The 17,864-nt window shown below is 44.0% G+C and overlaps 1 protein-coding gene across 6 annotated transcripts in view; it reads left to right on the forward strand.

Moving 5' to 3' along the window:
• The window catches only part of ZNF667 (zinc finger protein 667), a 48,225-nt gene that overhangs the window by 22,077 nt on the left and 8,284 nt on the right, over nucleotides 1-17,864 (forward strand). For 5 of the 6 annotated variants that reach the window (XM_059383190.1, XM_059383186.1, XM_059383188.1 and 2 more), the window contains exons 2-4: nucleotides 9,795-9,886; nucleotides 11,604-11,730; nucleotides 13,325-13,417. In XM_059383190.1, coding sequence (XP_059239173.1) covers nucleotides 9,827-9,886; nucleotides 11,604-11,730; nucleotides 13,325-13,417 — 280 coding nt within the window. In that variant the 5' untranslated portion in view covers nucleotides 9,795-9,826. Of the gene's footprint in view, nucleotides 1-9,794; nucleotides 9,887-11,603; nucleotides 11,731-13,324; nucleotides 13,418-17,864 lie in introns of those variants that run through there. The other variant, XM_059383191.1, reaches the window with a different exon arrangement.

Genomic DNA, 17,864 nt, shown 5'->3' on the forward strand with positions numbered 1-17,864 from the left:
GTGCAGGGTGGTAGGTCGGGGGTGGCGCGGGGTCGTGAGGCGGCGCGGGGTGGCAGGTCGGGGATGGTGCCGGGTCAAGGGCCCGGGACGGTGGGGGGGGGGCGTGACGCGGGGCTCGAGCTACGCGCCCGGGGCTGCGTGCACGGTGGTGGCCGGCACTGTTCGGGATGCGTGGTGGCGGCTGCGTGCGGGAGACGGACGGCAGGTGTGGGAACGGGCGCGTGTCCCGGACCGTGGGCTTCCCTGTGCGGGGCGGGGCGTTTGGGAGCGGGGAGCGGACGCGTGCAGGAGGCACGGAGGCTCCTGTTGGCGGAGCGCGTTCGTGTGCTGCCTCAGACCCGGGGGCCGGTGCTCGCCGTGTGGGACGCCTGTGGGGTTACATTGGCGTATCTGCCCCGACGGGAGGGTTCTGCGCGGCTGCGCGTGCTGCCTGCCCGGCTGGGGTAGGAAGGAGGCCGGAGTGCCCTTCGGTGAGAGGGAGGGCGCGCGAAGCCAGCCAGTGACACGGGTGCGACCCCGGCGCAGAGCTGTGGGTGCCGTGGGTCGTAGCGCTGGGTGTCGTGTGAGGTTCGGGGGTGGAGGTAGGGTCGCGGTGCTGAATGCTGGGGAGGCTTCGGTCTCAGAGCCTCAGAGGAAGGCCCCACGGTGGAGCACGGTGCTCCCGGTAGCGCAGCTACCTCAGTGTGTAGGGGAAGGGAGAGCATGGCCCAGTGGCCTCGGGGACCGCTGGCTGCGGGGGCCTCTCCTCTCCTTTCTAACGGGGGACTCCAGGTTCCGTCACTCACCACTCGTGCAACTTCCAGAGAGGTTTTGGAAATCCACTTCTCCTCGTTTCTCTTCCCACGCAGGGATGGTATTAGGTAGTAGTGATTTTAGCCTTGTGGACGGTGAGGAACATGTAAGTTGAGTGTTTGATTATTAAATAATGACCCCAAGGATCTCACACCCACCTAGAGAGCAAGATCCAGGGGAAGAATAGCAGAAGTTGAGCCAGAGCTAGGGTTTTGGAATCATATAAAATAACCCTAAAGTCTAGGCTAGATAGGTTCAGAATTCTCTGGTCGGGGTCCTGGGAGGGCAGTAGTGGGGTGTGGGAGGGGAGACTAGGAGTCCTGGATCTTCCAGAATGGAGATGTCTCGAGGGAGCCTGTGAGCTGAATATCCTGGGTTGGGAAGTAGCAGGGCCCAAGGAGTAGTATTTCCCAATGACACAGGAATTGGAGATGTTTCTGTGTCAGACCAGGGTTTCTCATTCTTTGCATTGTGGATATTTTGGGCCAGGGAATTTTTTTGTTTAGGGGTGTGTGTGTGGTGGGGGGGGAGGGCCTGCCTGTTGTAGGATGTAATTTAGCCTTATCCCTAGTGTCTACACACCAGATGGCAGCAGCACATCCCCCTCCTCTACAGGCTGTGAAAGCAAAAATGTTTCCACACATTGCCAGGTGTCCCCTGATGGGCAGAGTCACCCCAGTTGAGAACCACTGGTGTATAGGGCACACCATGGACTTTACTAAAGTGTGAGGATAGGTAGGAGAGTTGGGGGGCTGGAGGAGAGAGGTGATAAAGGGATGATGATCTCTAGGTAAGATAGTGTCTGTGGTCTGCAGTCTGGGTGGGCTCTGAGAGGCATCACTTACTTTGTGGTGTAGTGGCCTGCCATGAGTCAGGCACTGTGCTAGTTAACTGGCTAGACCGATTGCAGTTCATCTGGAGTGTGCATTTGATAGGAAGACAGTTCAGTTTATATTGAGCAGTCATAAGTGGTTGGAGAAATACAGCAGGGTGAAGGGATTATGGCTTAAGCACAGGATCAACACACAGATTTCCCATCTCATTCAACCCCAAAGCTGGAAAGGGCCACCAGCAGTGACTTGGTGGTATCCTTTGATCAGGGAATCCAAGAGTTTGGCTTTGAGCTTATCACAGACTTTTCTCCTTCAGCACTAAGGTCTGTGTTTGGGGCCGGGGCGGGGGTGGATCTGATCTTTTGCCCTGGCTCCTGAGGCTCATAGATACTGGCATAATGGTCCTAAACTATGGCTTCTTGGGGCTCTGAGGTTGCTCAGGTTAAACATCTGCCTTTGGCTCAGGTTATGATCTGGGGATGCTGGGGTTGAGCCCCATGTGAGGCTCCCTGCTCTACTGAGAGCCTGCTTTTCCCTCTCCTGCTCCTCTTCCCTCTTGTGCTCTGTCTCTCTCTCCCACGTAAATAAATAAAATCTTTAAAAAATAAAATGAACGATGACTTCCTATTAGCATCACCTTGGAAAGTTTTTACTTACTCATTTTTTTTTTTACCTATTTTTTTAAAGATTTTATTTATTTGACAGACAGAGATCACAAGTAGGCAGAGAAGCAGGCAGAGACAGAGAAGGGGAAGTAGGCTCCCTGCTGAGCAGGGACCCCGATGCGGAGCTCCATCCCAGGACCCCGAGATCATGACCTGAGCCGAAGGCAGAGGCTTAACCCACTGAGCCACCCAGGTGCCCCTTTACTTATTTTTTTAAAGACTTTATTTGGGGTGCCTGGGTGGCTCAGTGGGTTAAAGCGTCTGCCTTCGGCTCAGGCCATGATCCTGGGGTCCTGGGATTGAGCCCTGCATCAGGCTCTCTTCTTCAGTGGGGAGCCTGCTTCCCCCCTCTCTCTGTGTCTGCCTGCCTCTCTGCCTACTTGTGATCTTTTTTAAAAAAAAAAAAAAGATTTTATTTATTTGTGAGAGAGAGCACGTGCACCCTGCTTGCATGAGCCAGGGGAGGGAGTAGGTTAAGGCAGAAGGCGAGGGAGAAGCACTTAGCCATTTTTCTATTGATGGGCATTTTGGTTATCTCCAGTCTGTTGGTAATTTGTATTTGGGAAGCACTGGCACTGCTCTAAGTGTGTTACGTGGTTTTATTCATTTAATGTTCCAAACAGCTCTTTGGAGTCATTGTTACTTGCCCCATTTTCCAATTGAGGAAGCAGAGGCCTAAAGAGGACATGAGAGTTCACCCAGAGAAGGGTTGCAGAGTTAGAAGTTGAGCCCAGACAGCCTCCAGGCTCATGCCCTTAACTGTAGAACCTTAAGTGCCTATTCCTACAAGTCTTGCCACAATGAATACCTTTGTGTGTAATTTTATCCACATGCAAGGACTTCCAAACACAGTACCAGAAATGAGGTTTACTGTGTTAGAGGGGATGTGTACCTTCAATTTTCAAAGATTTGCCAAATTACCCTCCACTGAGGTTGTGCTAGTTTCTCTCCTGCCTGCACTGTATGAGAATTCTACCCACAGCCTTCTGAGTGGGTTTCAGGCTTCCTTGGTCTTTTGGATGTGTGGTGTATACTGAGATAAAAGGGATAAGGAAGGTGAGGAATTACTGTGTGCCTCTTGCTGAGGATAGTTTCTGTAAAGGTAGTGCATGTAAACTTCCTAACAGCTAAGGGTTTTCTTTACCCCGATATTTGGCAGATGCAAATTTTGAATCCAGAATTATCTAATATCAAACTGCTGTTCCTTCCTCCCCAGCAGTGCTGAGTTTCTCAGAGAAAATTTTTCTGTGGGCAAGAATTGTGGTTTTCTAATTTGGGGTTAGTGCAAACAGCATTGAGAAACCACAAGATGGACACGATTCTACTTCATGCAATAATCTGTTCTACCTGAGGAATTGGAAGGGAAAAGCCAAGGGATGTAATTAACTGATAAATAGTTTAAAGTAGGATATTTTTATCAATACAAGCTCAGATTTATTATGATGTAGGATGCCAGTCATGTGGATGTTTGAAAATGAAGCAGAATCAACCAGCAGAACTTTTCTATAATGATAAAGCTGCTTTGGGTTCTGTTCTGGACCACAGAACTGGGCATTACCATTACAGTTTGGGACTGTTAGTCAAAAGTAGGAGAACTCCCAGACAAAGAATGCAGCTTTGTCCTAAGAGACTTTGTGGTATTGGAGTGCTGGGCCTGGTTCACACTAGATCATAAACCTTTCCCCAGTTCTGTGCTCAGTGATGTGAGTTTGGTAGCTTGCAGTGGGGCCCTTAGGGGCGTGTTTACACCATGGAAATTGGCAGGTCCTACAAATCACCCAGATAACCCTGCCCTGGAGTTTAATGCGGAGAGAATTCAGGCCTCTGAAGACTTTGGGTAGGCCCCTTTGTCTACTTTCTGCATGAGGGTAGCCTTGCTCAGCACAGTCACAGAATGGAAGGCCAGACCACTTGGTTGGTCACTGAGTCACAGCTCCTCAACCTTAACATGAATCTCCCCAAGTCCTGTAGCCAGTCTGATATAACAAAGGTAAACGTCTCGTAACTGTGGTGGCATACTGATGTCTCTTAAACCCTGCCAGAGTGGACAGCAGGGGTATTTCACATATAGACTCCTGTGTCACACCAAGAGGGCAGATTGTGCTGCATGTTGGTAGGGGCTCAAGCCTAGGTGCCATTACTTAAACCTGTGTGGCAATAGGCAGGTCCATGTTGAGGTTCCTTTTTTGCTCTAAAGATGGAAGAAGATCATGTGATTTATTTAAAATATCTAGTACAGGGGTGCCTGGGTGGCTGGCTCAGGTTATGATCTCAGGGTCCTGGGATTGAGCCCCGCATCAGGCGTCTTGCTCAGTGGAAGTCTGCTGCTCTCTCTGCCCCTCCCTCATTTGTATTCTTTTTCTCTCAAATAAATAAAATATTTTTTAAAAAATTTTAAATAAAATATCTCGGGGCATCTGGGGGTTGCTCAGTTCAGCATCTGCCTTCAGCTCAGGTCATGATTTAAAGGTCCTGGGATTGAGCCCCACCTTGGGCTCCCTGCTCAGCGGAGAATCTGCTTCTCCCTCTCTCTCTCTGACTGTCCTCCCCGCTTATGCACTCTTTCTCTGTCTTAAATGAAAAAAAAAAAATTTTTTTTTAAAAACCTTGTACTTTATTAGCCACAGAGGTGATGCCATTCCCCAGGGATGAGCGTATTCTACACGCACACCTGAGCACTTCCCCAGAGCACGGGGGGCAGCGCAGTGACTCAGCCTTTCCTAGACTCGCAGCCCACAGCACTGGCCCCATCCCACCCTAACAACAACAATAATGATAAATTCAGCTGCCCTTTGAGCACTGACCATGATACTAGTATCCCACCCAAAGAACTGCACTCAGGTTGAAGAGGTCCCTCTTTGAAGAAGTGAAGAAGTGAAGGCACCACACCATGGCACTTGGGGTGTGCACGTAAGTGGATGGAGACAGATGGTAGCGCCAGATGGACTAAACAAACAAGTTACATAGTGTTTTGGGGAAGGACTCAGTCTTTCCCCATGTGTGTCCTTTACTCACATATAGCATGGCCCTTCTTATACCAAATGTGTGAGGTTTTTTCCTCATGAGGCAATTTTTCAACAGCAACTGGGCGTCCTACAATTTAACTCAGTTCTAACCACCCTGTCTCCCTGGAGATAGTGCATGATCCCATGGGTTTAGGACTCAATTCCATGAGACTGCCCCTCTACTTCACAGACCAATCACAATAGTAGATCCCAGGCTACCCACAAGTTCTGTCCAACATGCTCCAAATCAGAAATTCCCCGTCTCCTCCAGTTCAACTGATTTGCTGGAGCAGCTCATAGAACAGAGTGGAAACATATTTGCCAGTTTAGTAAAGGCTATGTAGAGGGTACAGATGAAGAGCTACATAGGTGAGCTATGTAGGTGAGGTCTGGGCGGGTACCAAGTGTGGGAGCTTCTGTCCCTGTGGATTTGGGGTGTGCTGCCCTTTCAGCATGGATGTGTTTACCAGTGTGAAAGCTCTCCAGACCCCATACTATAGGGATTTTGTGGAGGCTTCCTCTTGGAAGCATGATCAGTCATTAATTCCATTTGCAGCTTCTCTCCTGGAAGATGCCGGAGTGAGGTGGAAATTTCAAGCTTCTACTCATGGCTTGGTCTTTTCTGGTGACCAGACCCTGTCCAGGAGCGACCCAGAGTCACCTCTTTAGAACAAGAGACGTTTCTAGTGTTCTTATCACTGACAAATTTATGAGGGTTTTAGCAGTTCTGTGCTATCAAGGAAGGGGTCAGAGACCAATATATACCTTTTTTATTCTCTCAGTCATAGAGCATTAGTGATCAGAGTTATGAAGAAGAGAGAAGTCAAGGCTGGACAAGAGAGACTGAAGAGTGATCGGTAGAGGGTGAGCGGCAGGTTGCAGTGTTACTAGAAGGGTTAGGGTGAGACTGGCAGAGAAGTAAGATCGGAGCATAGAGCAAAATGAGTGAGGAACTGAGGCAGGGCTGTGGTAGCACATTCGGGGACTGTCAAGGAGGAAGGAGAGAGACTGCATGAGGAAGGAGAGAGAGGCAGGACCTTCATTCAACTTCTGTTAATCTTCATGACAATTCCAGGAGTTCTGTATTGTTCTCATTAAGGAAAGAAAATGGTAGAGAGGTTAAGTAACATGGCCATGGTAGCACACCTAAATGAAAAGAGTTACCACACCCAGGTGGTCTGACTCCAGCATAATGTGTTTACTTATTTTTTTTAAAGATTTATTTATTTTAGAGAGTGTGAGAGAGTGAGTATGAAAGAGTGTGGGGAGGGCAGTGCCAGAGGGAGAGAATTTCAAGCAGACTCCCTGCTGAATGTGTAGCCTGATGTGGTGTTTGATCTCACAACCCAGAGATCATGACCTGAACCAAAATCAAGAGTCAGACTCTTAACGGACTGAACCACCCAGGTGCCCTCAGAGTGATGTGTTTAACACAGCCTTTTCCTCTGACCTAGAGGGTTAGCAGGGTATCTGGGTTAACCTCAGCTTGAATCCTGGCTCTGCCACTTTCCACCCTATGACCTTGAGCAAGTTATTCCCACTCTGTGCTTCATGTTCCTCATCTGGAAATGGTGTTAGTGGAGTGAGGATTAAATGATGGTCTTCCTAAAGTAACACCTTGCATGTTTAAGCACTCAGTATTCATTTTAGTATTAGTCTTAGTTTTATTACTATTGCTTACTACTAATGCTTTTCTCTTTGTAAAGAGGAAAGCATGATAAACTAAATGTTCTTCTGACTGGATTCCTTTAAGCAGTATAGGGTGATCTTAGGACTTGCATTTGAACTAAAACATACCCATTCTCAAATTCTAAACATAATTATGGCCTTGGTTTCATTTGGCTTCCCTAACTCCACCCTCAAGAGAGGAAAAAAAAGAATCTGTAGAGAGAAATATTCATATTTCCATATTCAAGACTGTATGCAACTGTACCTTTTTCATAGAAAAATCACCAAAAGGGCAAATTGGTGGCTAAGTTGTTAAATGTCTGCCTTTGGCTCAGGTCATGATCCTGAAGTCCTGGGATTGAGTCCCATATCAGGTTCCCTGCTCAACAGGGAGTCTGATTCTCCCTCTGACCCTTAAACCACTTGTGCTCACTTGTGCTCTCTCTCAAATAAATAAATAAATAATAGAAAAGAAAAATCAAAAGATTTTTATGACATATTCACTATTGCACTGTTGTTGGCACTGAAGTATGTTGATGGCATTCTTTAGAGGTATGTGCTGAACCATGTAGACATGAATTTTGATTGTGTTTATAATTTTGAAATGATTGCAGAAAAAAAGGAAAATGTTAACATTTGGTGGAAAAGGAATCAGCTGTTCATGATACTATTCTTTTCTCTACATTTCAAATTTTTCAAAAAGGGGATATATAAAGTACACTCCATTTCTGCCTTCTGTAGACCCTGGCCTTCTCCAAAAGACAAATTTAGAGAGCTAAAGTCACTGCTAGCAGAAATGTTTCTCTATAAGATGATGTTGACATAAAATGTCAGCCCAGTTTCATCATGCCAGGAAGCATTGGACTGGTTATTGATTTAGTCAGCAAGTATTTCTTGAGCACTCCACTGTGCAGATATATTCTCAGCTCTCAGGATAACAGTGAATGAAACAGTCAAGGTAGCTTGCTCTCGGGGAGCCCAAGTCAAGGTGGGGGAGATTGTTCCCACACAAACACAAACGTAAGCTGTTCTAGGGAGGCAGGTTGTGCTATGAAGAAAATGAGGCAATTGAAAGGTATAGACTCCAGTATAGAGCAGTGTTATCCTGTGGAAATGTAATGCAAGACATAAATTTTCAATTTTCTAGCAGCCACATTGAAAAAAGTGGAAAGAAACAATCGTTACAGTTAATCTTAGCACATTTTATTTAATATATCCTAACCATCAGTTTGTGATCTATATAAACAAAAATAGGAAATATTTTATATTTTTTCATACTAAGTCTTTAAAATCTGTGTTTTACACATGCAGTACACTTCAGACACTTAATTTTTACTGTTTGATCTGTATTTATTTATTTATTGAGAGAGAGTGCACAAGCAGGGGGAGAGAGAAAGGGAGAAGCAGACTCCCCGCTGAGCAGGGAGCCCGATATGGGACTCAGTCCCAGGACCGTGGGATCATGGCCTGAGCTGAAGGCAAACATTAACCAACTGAGCCATGTAAAGGGTACAGATGAAGAGCTACATAGATGAGGTCTGGGCAGATAGCAAGTGTGGGAGCTTCTGTCCGTGTGGATTTGGGAGTGTGCTCAGGTGCCTCTTGATCTGTATTTAAATTTCATAAAACTTATCATTGGAAAAATAGATTCACATACCCAGTTATTTCAAACATTCTTCAGAGTTCTACAGTAATTAAATCGAGGATCAGTTTTTAATTTTAGATTTAATTTTAACTTGTTGATTTTAATATTTATTATTTTATTAAGACTTTAGTAATAAATTAATTGAAACTAAATAGCATTAAACACTCTGTTGCAGTAGCCTTATTTTCAGAATTCACTAGTTACCAGTAGCTAATGCATATATAACAGCATAGGTGCAGAGTGACGCAGTGATAGAGGGGCCTAGTCCATCCCACCAAATTTCAATGTCGGATTTACACATAACCTGCCTGATGAATTGCCTCTTCAGCTCTTGCATCCCCTCCACCTCTCATCAGCATCCACAGTGTACTCACCACAGAGCCACTCATCAAATTTTGTTAAATGTTAAGTCACATACTCCACTCCTCAGACTCCTGCTCCCTCAGTGATGTCTTATCATGCTTAGGATCAGTTCCAGACCACTCACAACCCTTTGTGTTGTGGCCCCTCCTGAGCTCAATCATCTCAGAGTTCTCCATGTCATAATTCTCCATCTCACTTGTTCTGCTTAAGCACACCATTTACTTTCCTCCACACACCAAGTACACACCTGTTGCAGGGCCTTTGCGCCTGTTGTACCTCTACCCAGAATGCTCTTTCCCAAGCATCGAAATGCCTGACACTTGTACTACAGTCACACCTCAACTCGGTGTTGCATCCTTGGAGAGGCTTCCCTCAACTACCTCTCCACCCCCAGCGCTGTTTTGGAGGGGGATTTGTTTTGTTTATATAGCAATGATCTCAGCTGACTCTGTGTTCTATATGAACTTGCCATCCCTGGTGGAGTATAAGGTACAGGGGAGCTGGTAATTCTGGTCTAACTCTGCTCTTTCCTCAGCACCTGGGACAATGCCTGGCACATAGTAGACATTCACTTGCCTCCTGATCTGGAGCCTTCTGTGATCCTGGGAAGAGAGAGCACTGACTCTGCCCCTTCTCTGAGAAGGGTCAGGAATGCTGCAGAAGATATTCTGACCTCCCTTCATGTGTGTCTGTGCACCTGTGTGTATGTTTGCTTGCGCATGCACGTGTGACTAGGGTGAAGGACCAGGGAGTTCTTACCCTAAATACGCTGGGACTACCCAGAAGGCCCTGTCATCCTCATGACTTTTTTCTTTTCCCACAGCCCCACCTTCTCTGCACTCTGCCCTTCTCCAAATGCGGACCCTCAAGGGGGAGGAAAGGATGCCTGCTGCGCGAGGGAAGTCTAGGTCCAAGGTAAGTAGTCCCTGTTCTTGCGGGGAAGTTCCATCTTGTAAGACATAGGTCATTCGCTTTCCTTCCATGGAAGCTTCCTGCCTGACAGAATCCCATCCAAGTTCTGGTCTTTGTTTCCTCCCATCAACCATGGAGGGTAGGAGGATGAGAAGAGTTCCAGCAGCCCATGTAACCACTCAGCGCCCTCCTCTCCTTTTTTCTCAGTGTGCATATGGCTATTTGCCCATTTGTTTAGCATCTCCAGGTTGTGTGCCTCAGCTGTTCATGGGTAGTGGAGGAGAGCCACCATCATTTCTCAAGGTAGACAAGAGTGCCCAGGCAGCATCTGCTGAGGCAGAGGAGGATTCGAGGTTGTGCTCTAGAGTTAATCTGTTAATGTCTCTTTGTTTTTATGTGTATAGCCCATATTTACAAGGAGGAGCTCTCTCTGATTTCAGAGATTCCACATAACCTTTCATTCAGATTGGGTTCTTTGCAATCAGGCCAGTGAGTCAAGCTTCCGTTAAAAAACACGCTTCACCACTTTAGATGATGAAGTGATTTTCTAAAATAAGCATCTTGAATGCGATTTCTCTAATAAATACTTTTTCCACAAACTTGGCTGCTCAGAACATCACATATTTATGATGCACAGTTTGTGGGTTGGAGATCAGGCACAGTGCAGCATGGCTGCGTCCTCTGCTTTCAGTCTCCCAAGGCTGCAAAAAGGTATTGGCTTGCTGTGTGGACAGACCTGAGGCTCAGGTCACATCTGAGGCTCTTCAGAACTCACTGTTTATTAGCATATTCAGTTTCTTATGCTTTCTTTCTTTCTTTCTTTCTTTTTTTTTTTTTAAGATTTTATTTATTTATTTGACAGACAGAGATCACAAGTAGGCAGAGAGTCAGGCAAAGAGAGAGAGGGGAGGAAGCAGGCTCCCTGCTGAGCAGAGACCCTGATGTGGGGCTCGATCCCAGGACTTTGGGATCATGACCTGAGCCGAAGGTAGAGGCTTTAACCCCCTCTTCTGCTTTCTACATGTCCCTTCCCCCACTCCCCCCATCTTCAAGCCAGCAATAGCAGATCAAATCAGGCTTCAGATTTCTGACTTCTTTTCCACTCCCCTCTTCCAGCTGGAGGAAATTTCCCTACTGTTTTGGGTTCCTGTGATCTGCTTAGATAATCCAGGATAATCTCCCTATTTAAGGTCAAGTGATGAGTAACCTTGGTTACATCTACAAAGAACCTTTGGCCCTTTGGCTCTTTAGAGAGTGTGTAATTAGGGGCATTAATCAGAAGCCATATTGCCCAGATTGAACTCCAGGTTCTCCATTCACTAGTTGTGGACCTTCCGTCCATAAGTGACGCTCCCGTCTCTGGGTCTCCCACTTCCTGATCTGTAACATTGCTGTGATTCTCTCACCAGTGCTGTGGTCACTGGTTAACATGAGTCAGTACCTGCAGGGAGCTTAGAAAAATGCCTTTCCTTTGTCAGTGCCCAGTAAATCCAAGTTGTAACTGCTTTTTATGGGACATAGTTTTTAATAATAGCTACATCATATTATATTGTGTTATGTTTTATTTAATGCACCTGCTGCTCTTGGCCTCAGAAGGTCAAATGTTTCCTGAAGATTCCTGGCACCATAGATCTCCCATGTTTGGGACAAGTTCCTTGTTGTTTCCAGCCATTTGGAAGCATAAACCTGTGGTGAAAGGACATGTGATTTTCTGTTTCAGGTGCCAGTGACATTTGGGGATTTGGCCATCTACTTCTCCCAGGAGGAGTGGGAATGGCTGAGCCCCATTCAAAAAGACCTGTATGAAGATGTCATGTTGGAGAACTACCAGAACCTGGTCTCTGTTGGTAAGACTCTCTCTACCCTGTAATCCACAACCAACCCATTTTGGGACATAAATTAGTCTAGTTAGGAAAACAGAAGCCACAGCAGTTTTGTTTTTTAACAACTGTATTTGTGGGGAGCCTGGGTGGCTCAGTGGGTTAAAGCCTCTGCCTTCAGCTCAGGTCATGATCCCAAAGTCCTAGGATCGAGCCCCACATCAGGCTCTCTGCTCAGCCTGGAGGCTACTTCCTCCTCTCTCTCTCTCTCTCCCTCTCTCTGCCTGCCTCTCTGCATACTTGTGATCTCTGTCAAATAAATAAATAAAATCTTGAAAAAAAAAACCCAGTTCTATTTGTATATATATGTTTTACATATATATATGTTATACATACACGTATACATGTTATACATAAAAAGTATATAATTCAGTGGTTTTTAATGTATACACAGAACTGTACATCCATCACCAGTCAGTTCTAGAACATTTTCGTTACCCCAAAAGAAACCCCATATCCATTAACAATCAGTTTTCATTTCCCCTTGCCCACTAATTCCTCCAGATTAGGCAGATACTAATCTGGTTTCTGTCTATAAATTTTTCTTTTCTTGGCCTTTCATAGAAATGGAATCATAAGTATGATTCATAAGGAATCAAAGATCCTTTGTGTCTGGCTTCCTTCACTTAACATTATAGTTTTGAGGTTCATCTACATTGTAGCATATTATCTGTGTCCCCTTCCTTTTCATGGCCAGTAGTATTCCACATTTTGTGTATCCATTCATCAGTTGATGGGCATTTGAGCAGTTTTTCACTCTGTGACAATTATGAGTGTGCTGCTGTGAATATTAATGTGTGAGTTTCTGTGTGGTTATGTATTTTCATTTCTTCTGGGTATATACATAGGAGTGGAATTGCTGTCATATAGTAATTATATAAGTAACCTTTTGAGGACATCTGTTTGTTTTAAGAGAATTTAAGAGGAGGACTCTACTTAATGGCTCTGATTAAAAGGAAAATAGTAGACAGAGGTAATGCAGAGATGGTAACCGCAGGGTGCAACCACCATCCTTGGGCTAGGGATACAAGGGGAGATTTGGGCGGGGGTGGGGGGTTGTTTAGGACTTAGAGGAAGGGATTCAGACTCCTGAAGGGAGAGGTGTGCTGACTAGTCTGTTTACACTCCTGAAGGATCAGGATGAGGCTAGTTCTGAGAGTGTGGGGAAAAAAGAAGCAGAATTAAAACCAGCAGAGCCCTGTTGATGGATGCTGACAGGGAGCTTCTGGTGAAGAAGCATGGGTTGCAGAGCCCCAACCCCTGCACACAAAACAGATCAGAGAAGGGTGGGATTGGGAGCTGAAGGGCAGGCAGTAGCTTAATAGCCAGCCTCCGGAGTTTCTTGTCTGATTTTTCAAGAGCATAATTCGCTTTGTAGACTTAGAAATGAGCAGTTCTGCTTGCTGTGACTGAACTTTCCTCCTCCTCCTCCTCTTCCTGCCCTTCACATCCTCTGTGCTCCCTTCGTGCTCCTAAGTCCTCATTCCTGTTGACACGGGGCTTGGCTCTGACGTCTGGGCATCCATGTCGTGCTCAGTTCTGATGTTTTTCTTGAATGTAGGACTTTCCTTTCGGAGGCCAAATGTGATCACCTTGCTGGAGAAAGGGAGAGCGCCTTGGATGGTGGAGCCAGTGAGGAAGCGCCGGGGCGTGGGTGAGTGACTGAGAATCTAGAATCGAGGCTTTCGTGTCACTGTCGTAAGCATACCCCCAATCCTGAGAGGGTGGCCTCTTGGAGATGTTTGCAAACTGCCAGGTTCCATACCTTAAAGGCTCCAGGCCTGTAAAGAATAAATTCTAGTCTCTTTAGTGTGAGCCCCAGAAGGAGAATAACCAACATTTAATAAACCCTTCCTACGTACCAGACGTGCTTCTGAGTATAGGTTCCTTCCGGTCCTGTGCGGTAAGTACTATTACTGTTCCTGTCTTATATATGAGGAAACCAGGTATCTGAGACGTTCAGTGACTTGCCTAAGGTAGCCCATGTAGGAAGTGACAGCAGAGCCAGGTTTGAACCCCGCAGTCTGGTCTCAGAAGCTCAGCTCTTAATGCCTCATCCCCATCTATCATGTTCCCTGCCTCGGCATGTTCCACTTTCTCTCGTGACAGCATTGCTCATGGTAATTTCACACTTGCATCATTTTCTTCATTCTTAAAAAAACCCATTTTCCACAACTGTTCATTTTGATTACTTTCTAAAAACTCATTCTCTTTTCTGATATATTTCTCTTTGGTTAGGTTACTTTTACTTACTTATTTTAACAGTTTTCTAACTTTTTTTGTTGTTGTTTTGTTTGTTAAGTAGGGTCTACACCTAGCATGGAACCCAACATGGGGCTTGAACTTATGGCCCTGAGATAGAGTCAGACTCTTAACTGCCAGGCACCCCTGAGTTTTTTTAAATTGTAAAAAAATTCATGACATTGAATTTATAGCTTAACCATTTTAAAATGTATAGTTATGTATATTCACATTGTTGTGCAACAGATATCCAGAACTTTTCCATCTTGTAATAACTTTTGGAACTGTATTCACAAAACACTAATTCTTCCTCCATCCTTCCACCTAGCCCTTGGTAACCAACTTTCTTTGTATTTATCTGATTTTGATTGCCATGGATCCTTTGTATAAATGGAGTCTTACAGTATTTGCCTTTTTGTAAGTGACTTTGTTTGCTGAGCATAATGTCCTTGAGGTTCATCCATGTTGTAGCATGTGACAGGATTTTCCCTTTTTTTTTTTAAAAAAAAGGCTGCATAATATTTCACTGTATATATATCATATTTTTTTAATCCATTTATCAATGCCTATTTGGGTTGTTCTGCTTCTTGCCTACTGTGAATAATGCTCTAATGAACACAGAGTACAGATAGGTATTTAAGATGCCGATTTCAATTTTTTTTGGATATGTACCTGGAGGTGGGAATGGCTGGATCATACCATAATTAGATTTTATTATTATTTTTATCATTATTATTATTTTTTAAATACTTCAATTTATTATTATTTGGGGATCCTCCATACTATTTTCCATAATGGCTGCACCATCTATCATTTCCACCAACAGTTTGCAAGTGTTTCAACTTTCTGTCAACACTTGTGATTTTTGGGGTCTTTTTGGTAGTGGCCATCCTTACAGGCATGAGGTGATATTGTAGGTTTGATTTGCATTTCCCTAATGATTAGTGAGGTTGGGCATCTTTTCATGTGTTTATTGGCTATGTGTCTGTCTTCCTTGGAGAAGTGTCTATTCAAGTCCTTTACCCATTTTAAAAAATAGCATTGTTGTTTGTTGATGAGTTACAGTTTTTTATATATTCTATATATCAGTTCCTTGTAATTATTTGTAATTAAATTATTTTGTAATTATTTGTTCTTATTCCATAGGTTGCCTTTGTACACTATGATTGCTTCCTTTGACTTGCTAATGTAGTCCCATTTGTCTGGAGTTTTTTGTTTGTTTGTTAATTTTTGTTTTTATTTGCGTGTGCTTTTTTGTGTCATATCTGAGAAATCAGTGCCAAATCTAATATCCTAAACCTTTTCCTCCAATGTTTTCTTCTAAGAGTTCAGTAATTTTAGGTCTTACATTTAGTTCTTTAATCTTTTTTTAGTTAATTTTTGTATAAGGTGTAAGGTAAGGGTCCAATCCAAAATCATTCTTTCGCATATAGATAATTCAGTTTTCTTAACACTGTTTGTGGAAGAGACTGTCCTTTCCTCATTGAGTAATCTTGGCTCCCTTGTTGAAAATTATTTGATTAGATATGCAAGAGTATATTTCTTGGAGTTCTGTTTTGTTCTCTTGGTATCTTTTTTCTACTACCACACTGTCTTAATTACTGTTGCTTTGTAGCAACATCTGTATATCAAACAATCAGTAGTGTCCAACTAACTGAGCCACCCAGGAGCCCCAAAGTTCTGTTTTATTTTCATTTAGTTCAAAATATTTAAAAATATCTTTTGTGATTTCATGTGTTATTCTGAAATGCATTATTTAATCTTGATGTAGTTAGGGATTTTCCAGTGATCTTTCTGTTACTGATTTCTAGTTTTAATTTCTCTGTGGTCTAAGAGCATTATGTCATTTCGGTCATTTGTTCAGGTATGTTTTAAGGCTCAGAGTGTGGTCCATCTTGGTGAATGTTCTCTGTGAGCTTGAGAATAATGTGACTTCTCTTTTTGTTGAATGAAGTGGTCTATGGATGCCACTTATATCCAGTTGAATGAAGGTATAGTTGAGTTCCCTGATTTTCTGCTTACTCGATTTGTTCATTTATGAGAGAGGGGTGTCGAAATCTCTTAACTGTGATAAGAGTAATTTGATGCTTTGTTGTTCGGCATATACCCATTAAGAATTGTTATGTCTTCTGAAGAATTGATTGTCATTATATAATGACCCCCTTTATCCATGATACCTTTCAGTGCTTTTAAGTCTGCTCTGTCCAAAATTAATACAGCTATTCCTGCTTTCTTTTGATTTGTGTTAGCATGGTATATTTTTCTCCATTCATTTACTGTCATTATATGTCTTTATATCTAAAGTGAGTTTCCTTTTTTTTTTTTTTTTTTAAACAACATATAATGTATTATTAGCCCCAGGGGTACAGGTCTGTGAATTGCCAGGTTTACACTCCTCACAGCACTCACCATAGCACATACCTTCCCAAGTGTCCATAACCCAACCACCTTCTCCCTAACCCCCTCCCTCTGGCAACCCTCAGTTTGTTTTGTGAGATTAAGAGTCTCTTACGGTTTGTCTCCTCCCAATCCCATCTTGTTTCATTTATTCCTCTCCTACCCCCTAGACCCCCCACATTGCCTCTCAACTTCTTCCTATTAGGGAGAACATATGATAATTGTCTTTCTCTGATTGACTTATTTCGCTAAGCCTAATACCTTCTAGTTCCATCCACGTTGCTTTTGATGGCTGCATCGTATTCCGTTGTATATATATATACCACTTCTTTTTTTTTTTTTTTTTAAGATTTTATTTATTTATTTGACAGAGAGATCACAAGTAGATGGAGAGGCAGCTAGAGAGAGAGAGAGAGAAGCAGGCTCCCTGCTGAGCAGAGAGCCTGATGCGGGACTCGATCCCAGGACCCTGAGATCATGACCTGAGCCGAAGGCAGCGGCTTAACCCACTGAGCCACCCAGGCGCCCCAGTATATACCACTTCTTCTTTATCAATTCATCTGTTGATGGGCATCTAGGTCCTTTCCATAGTTTGACTATTGTGGACATTGCTGCTATAAACATTTGGGTGCACGTGCCCCTTCAGATCATTACATTTGTATCTTTAGTGTAAATACCCAGTAGTACGATTGCTGGGTCATAGGGTAGCTCTATTTTCAACTTTTTGAGGAACCTCCGTGCTGTTTTCCAGAGTAGCTGCACCAGCTTCCATTCCCACCAACAGTGTAGGAGGGTTCCCCTTTCTCCGAATCCTCGCCAGCATTTCTCATTTCCTGACTTGTTCATTTTAGCCATTCTCACTGCTGTGAGATGGGATCTCATTGTGGTTTTGATTTGTGTTTCCCTGATGCCAAGTGATGTGGAGCACTTTTGCATGTGTCTGTTGGCCATTTGATTGTCTTCTCTGAAGAAATGCCTGTTCATGTCCTCTGCCCATTACTTGATTAGATTATTTGTTCTTTGGGTGTTGAGTTTGATAAGTTCCTTGTAGATTTTGGATACTAGCCCTTTATCTGATACGTTCTTTGCAGATATTTTCTCCCATTCTGTCAGTTGTCTTTTGGTTTTGTTAACTGTTTCCTTTGCCGTGCAAAAGCTTTTGATCTTGATGAAGTCCCAATAGTTCATTTTTGCCCTGGCTTCCCTTGCCTTTGGTGATGTTCCTAGGAAGAAGTTATTGCAGCTGAGGTCGAAGAGGTTGCTGCCTGTGTTCTCCTCAAGGATTTTGATGGATTCCTGTCTCACATTGAGGTCCTTCCTCCATTTTGAGTCTTATTTTCGTGTGTGGTGTAAGGAAATGGTCCAATTTCATTTTTCTGCATGTGGCTGTCCAATTTTCCCAACACCATTTGTTGAAGAGACTGTCTTTTTTTTCCATTGGACATTCTTTCCTGCTGTGTTGA

The sequence above is a fragment of the Mustela nigripes genome, chromosome 17, assembly GCF_022355385.1.
Source record: "Mustela nigripes isolate SB6536 chromosome 17, MUSNIG.SB6536, whole genome shotgun sequence".
NCBI classification, from domain to species: Eukaryota; Metazoa; Chordata; class Mammalia; order Carnivora; family Mustelidae; genus Mustela; species Mustela nigripes.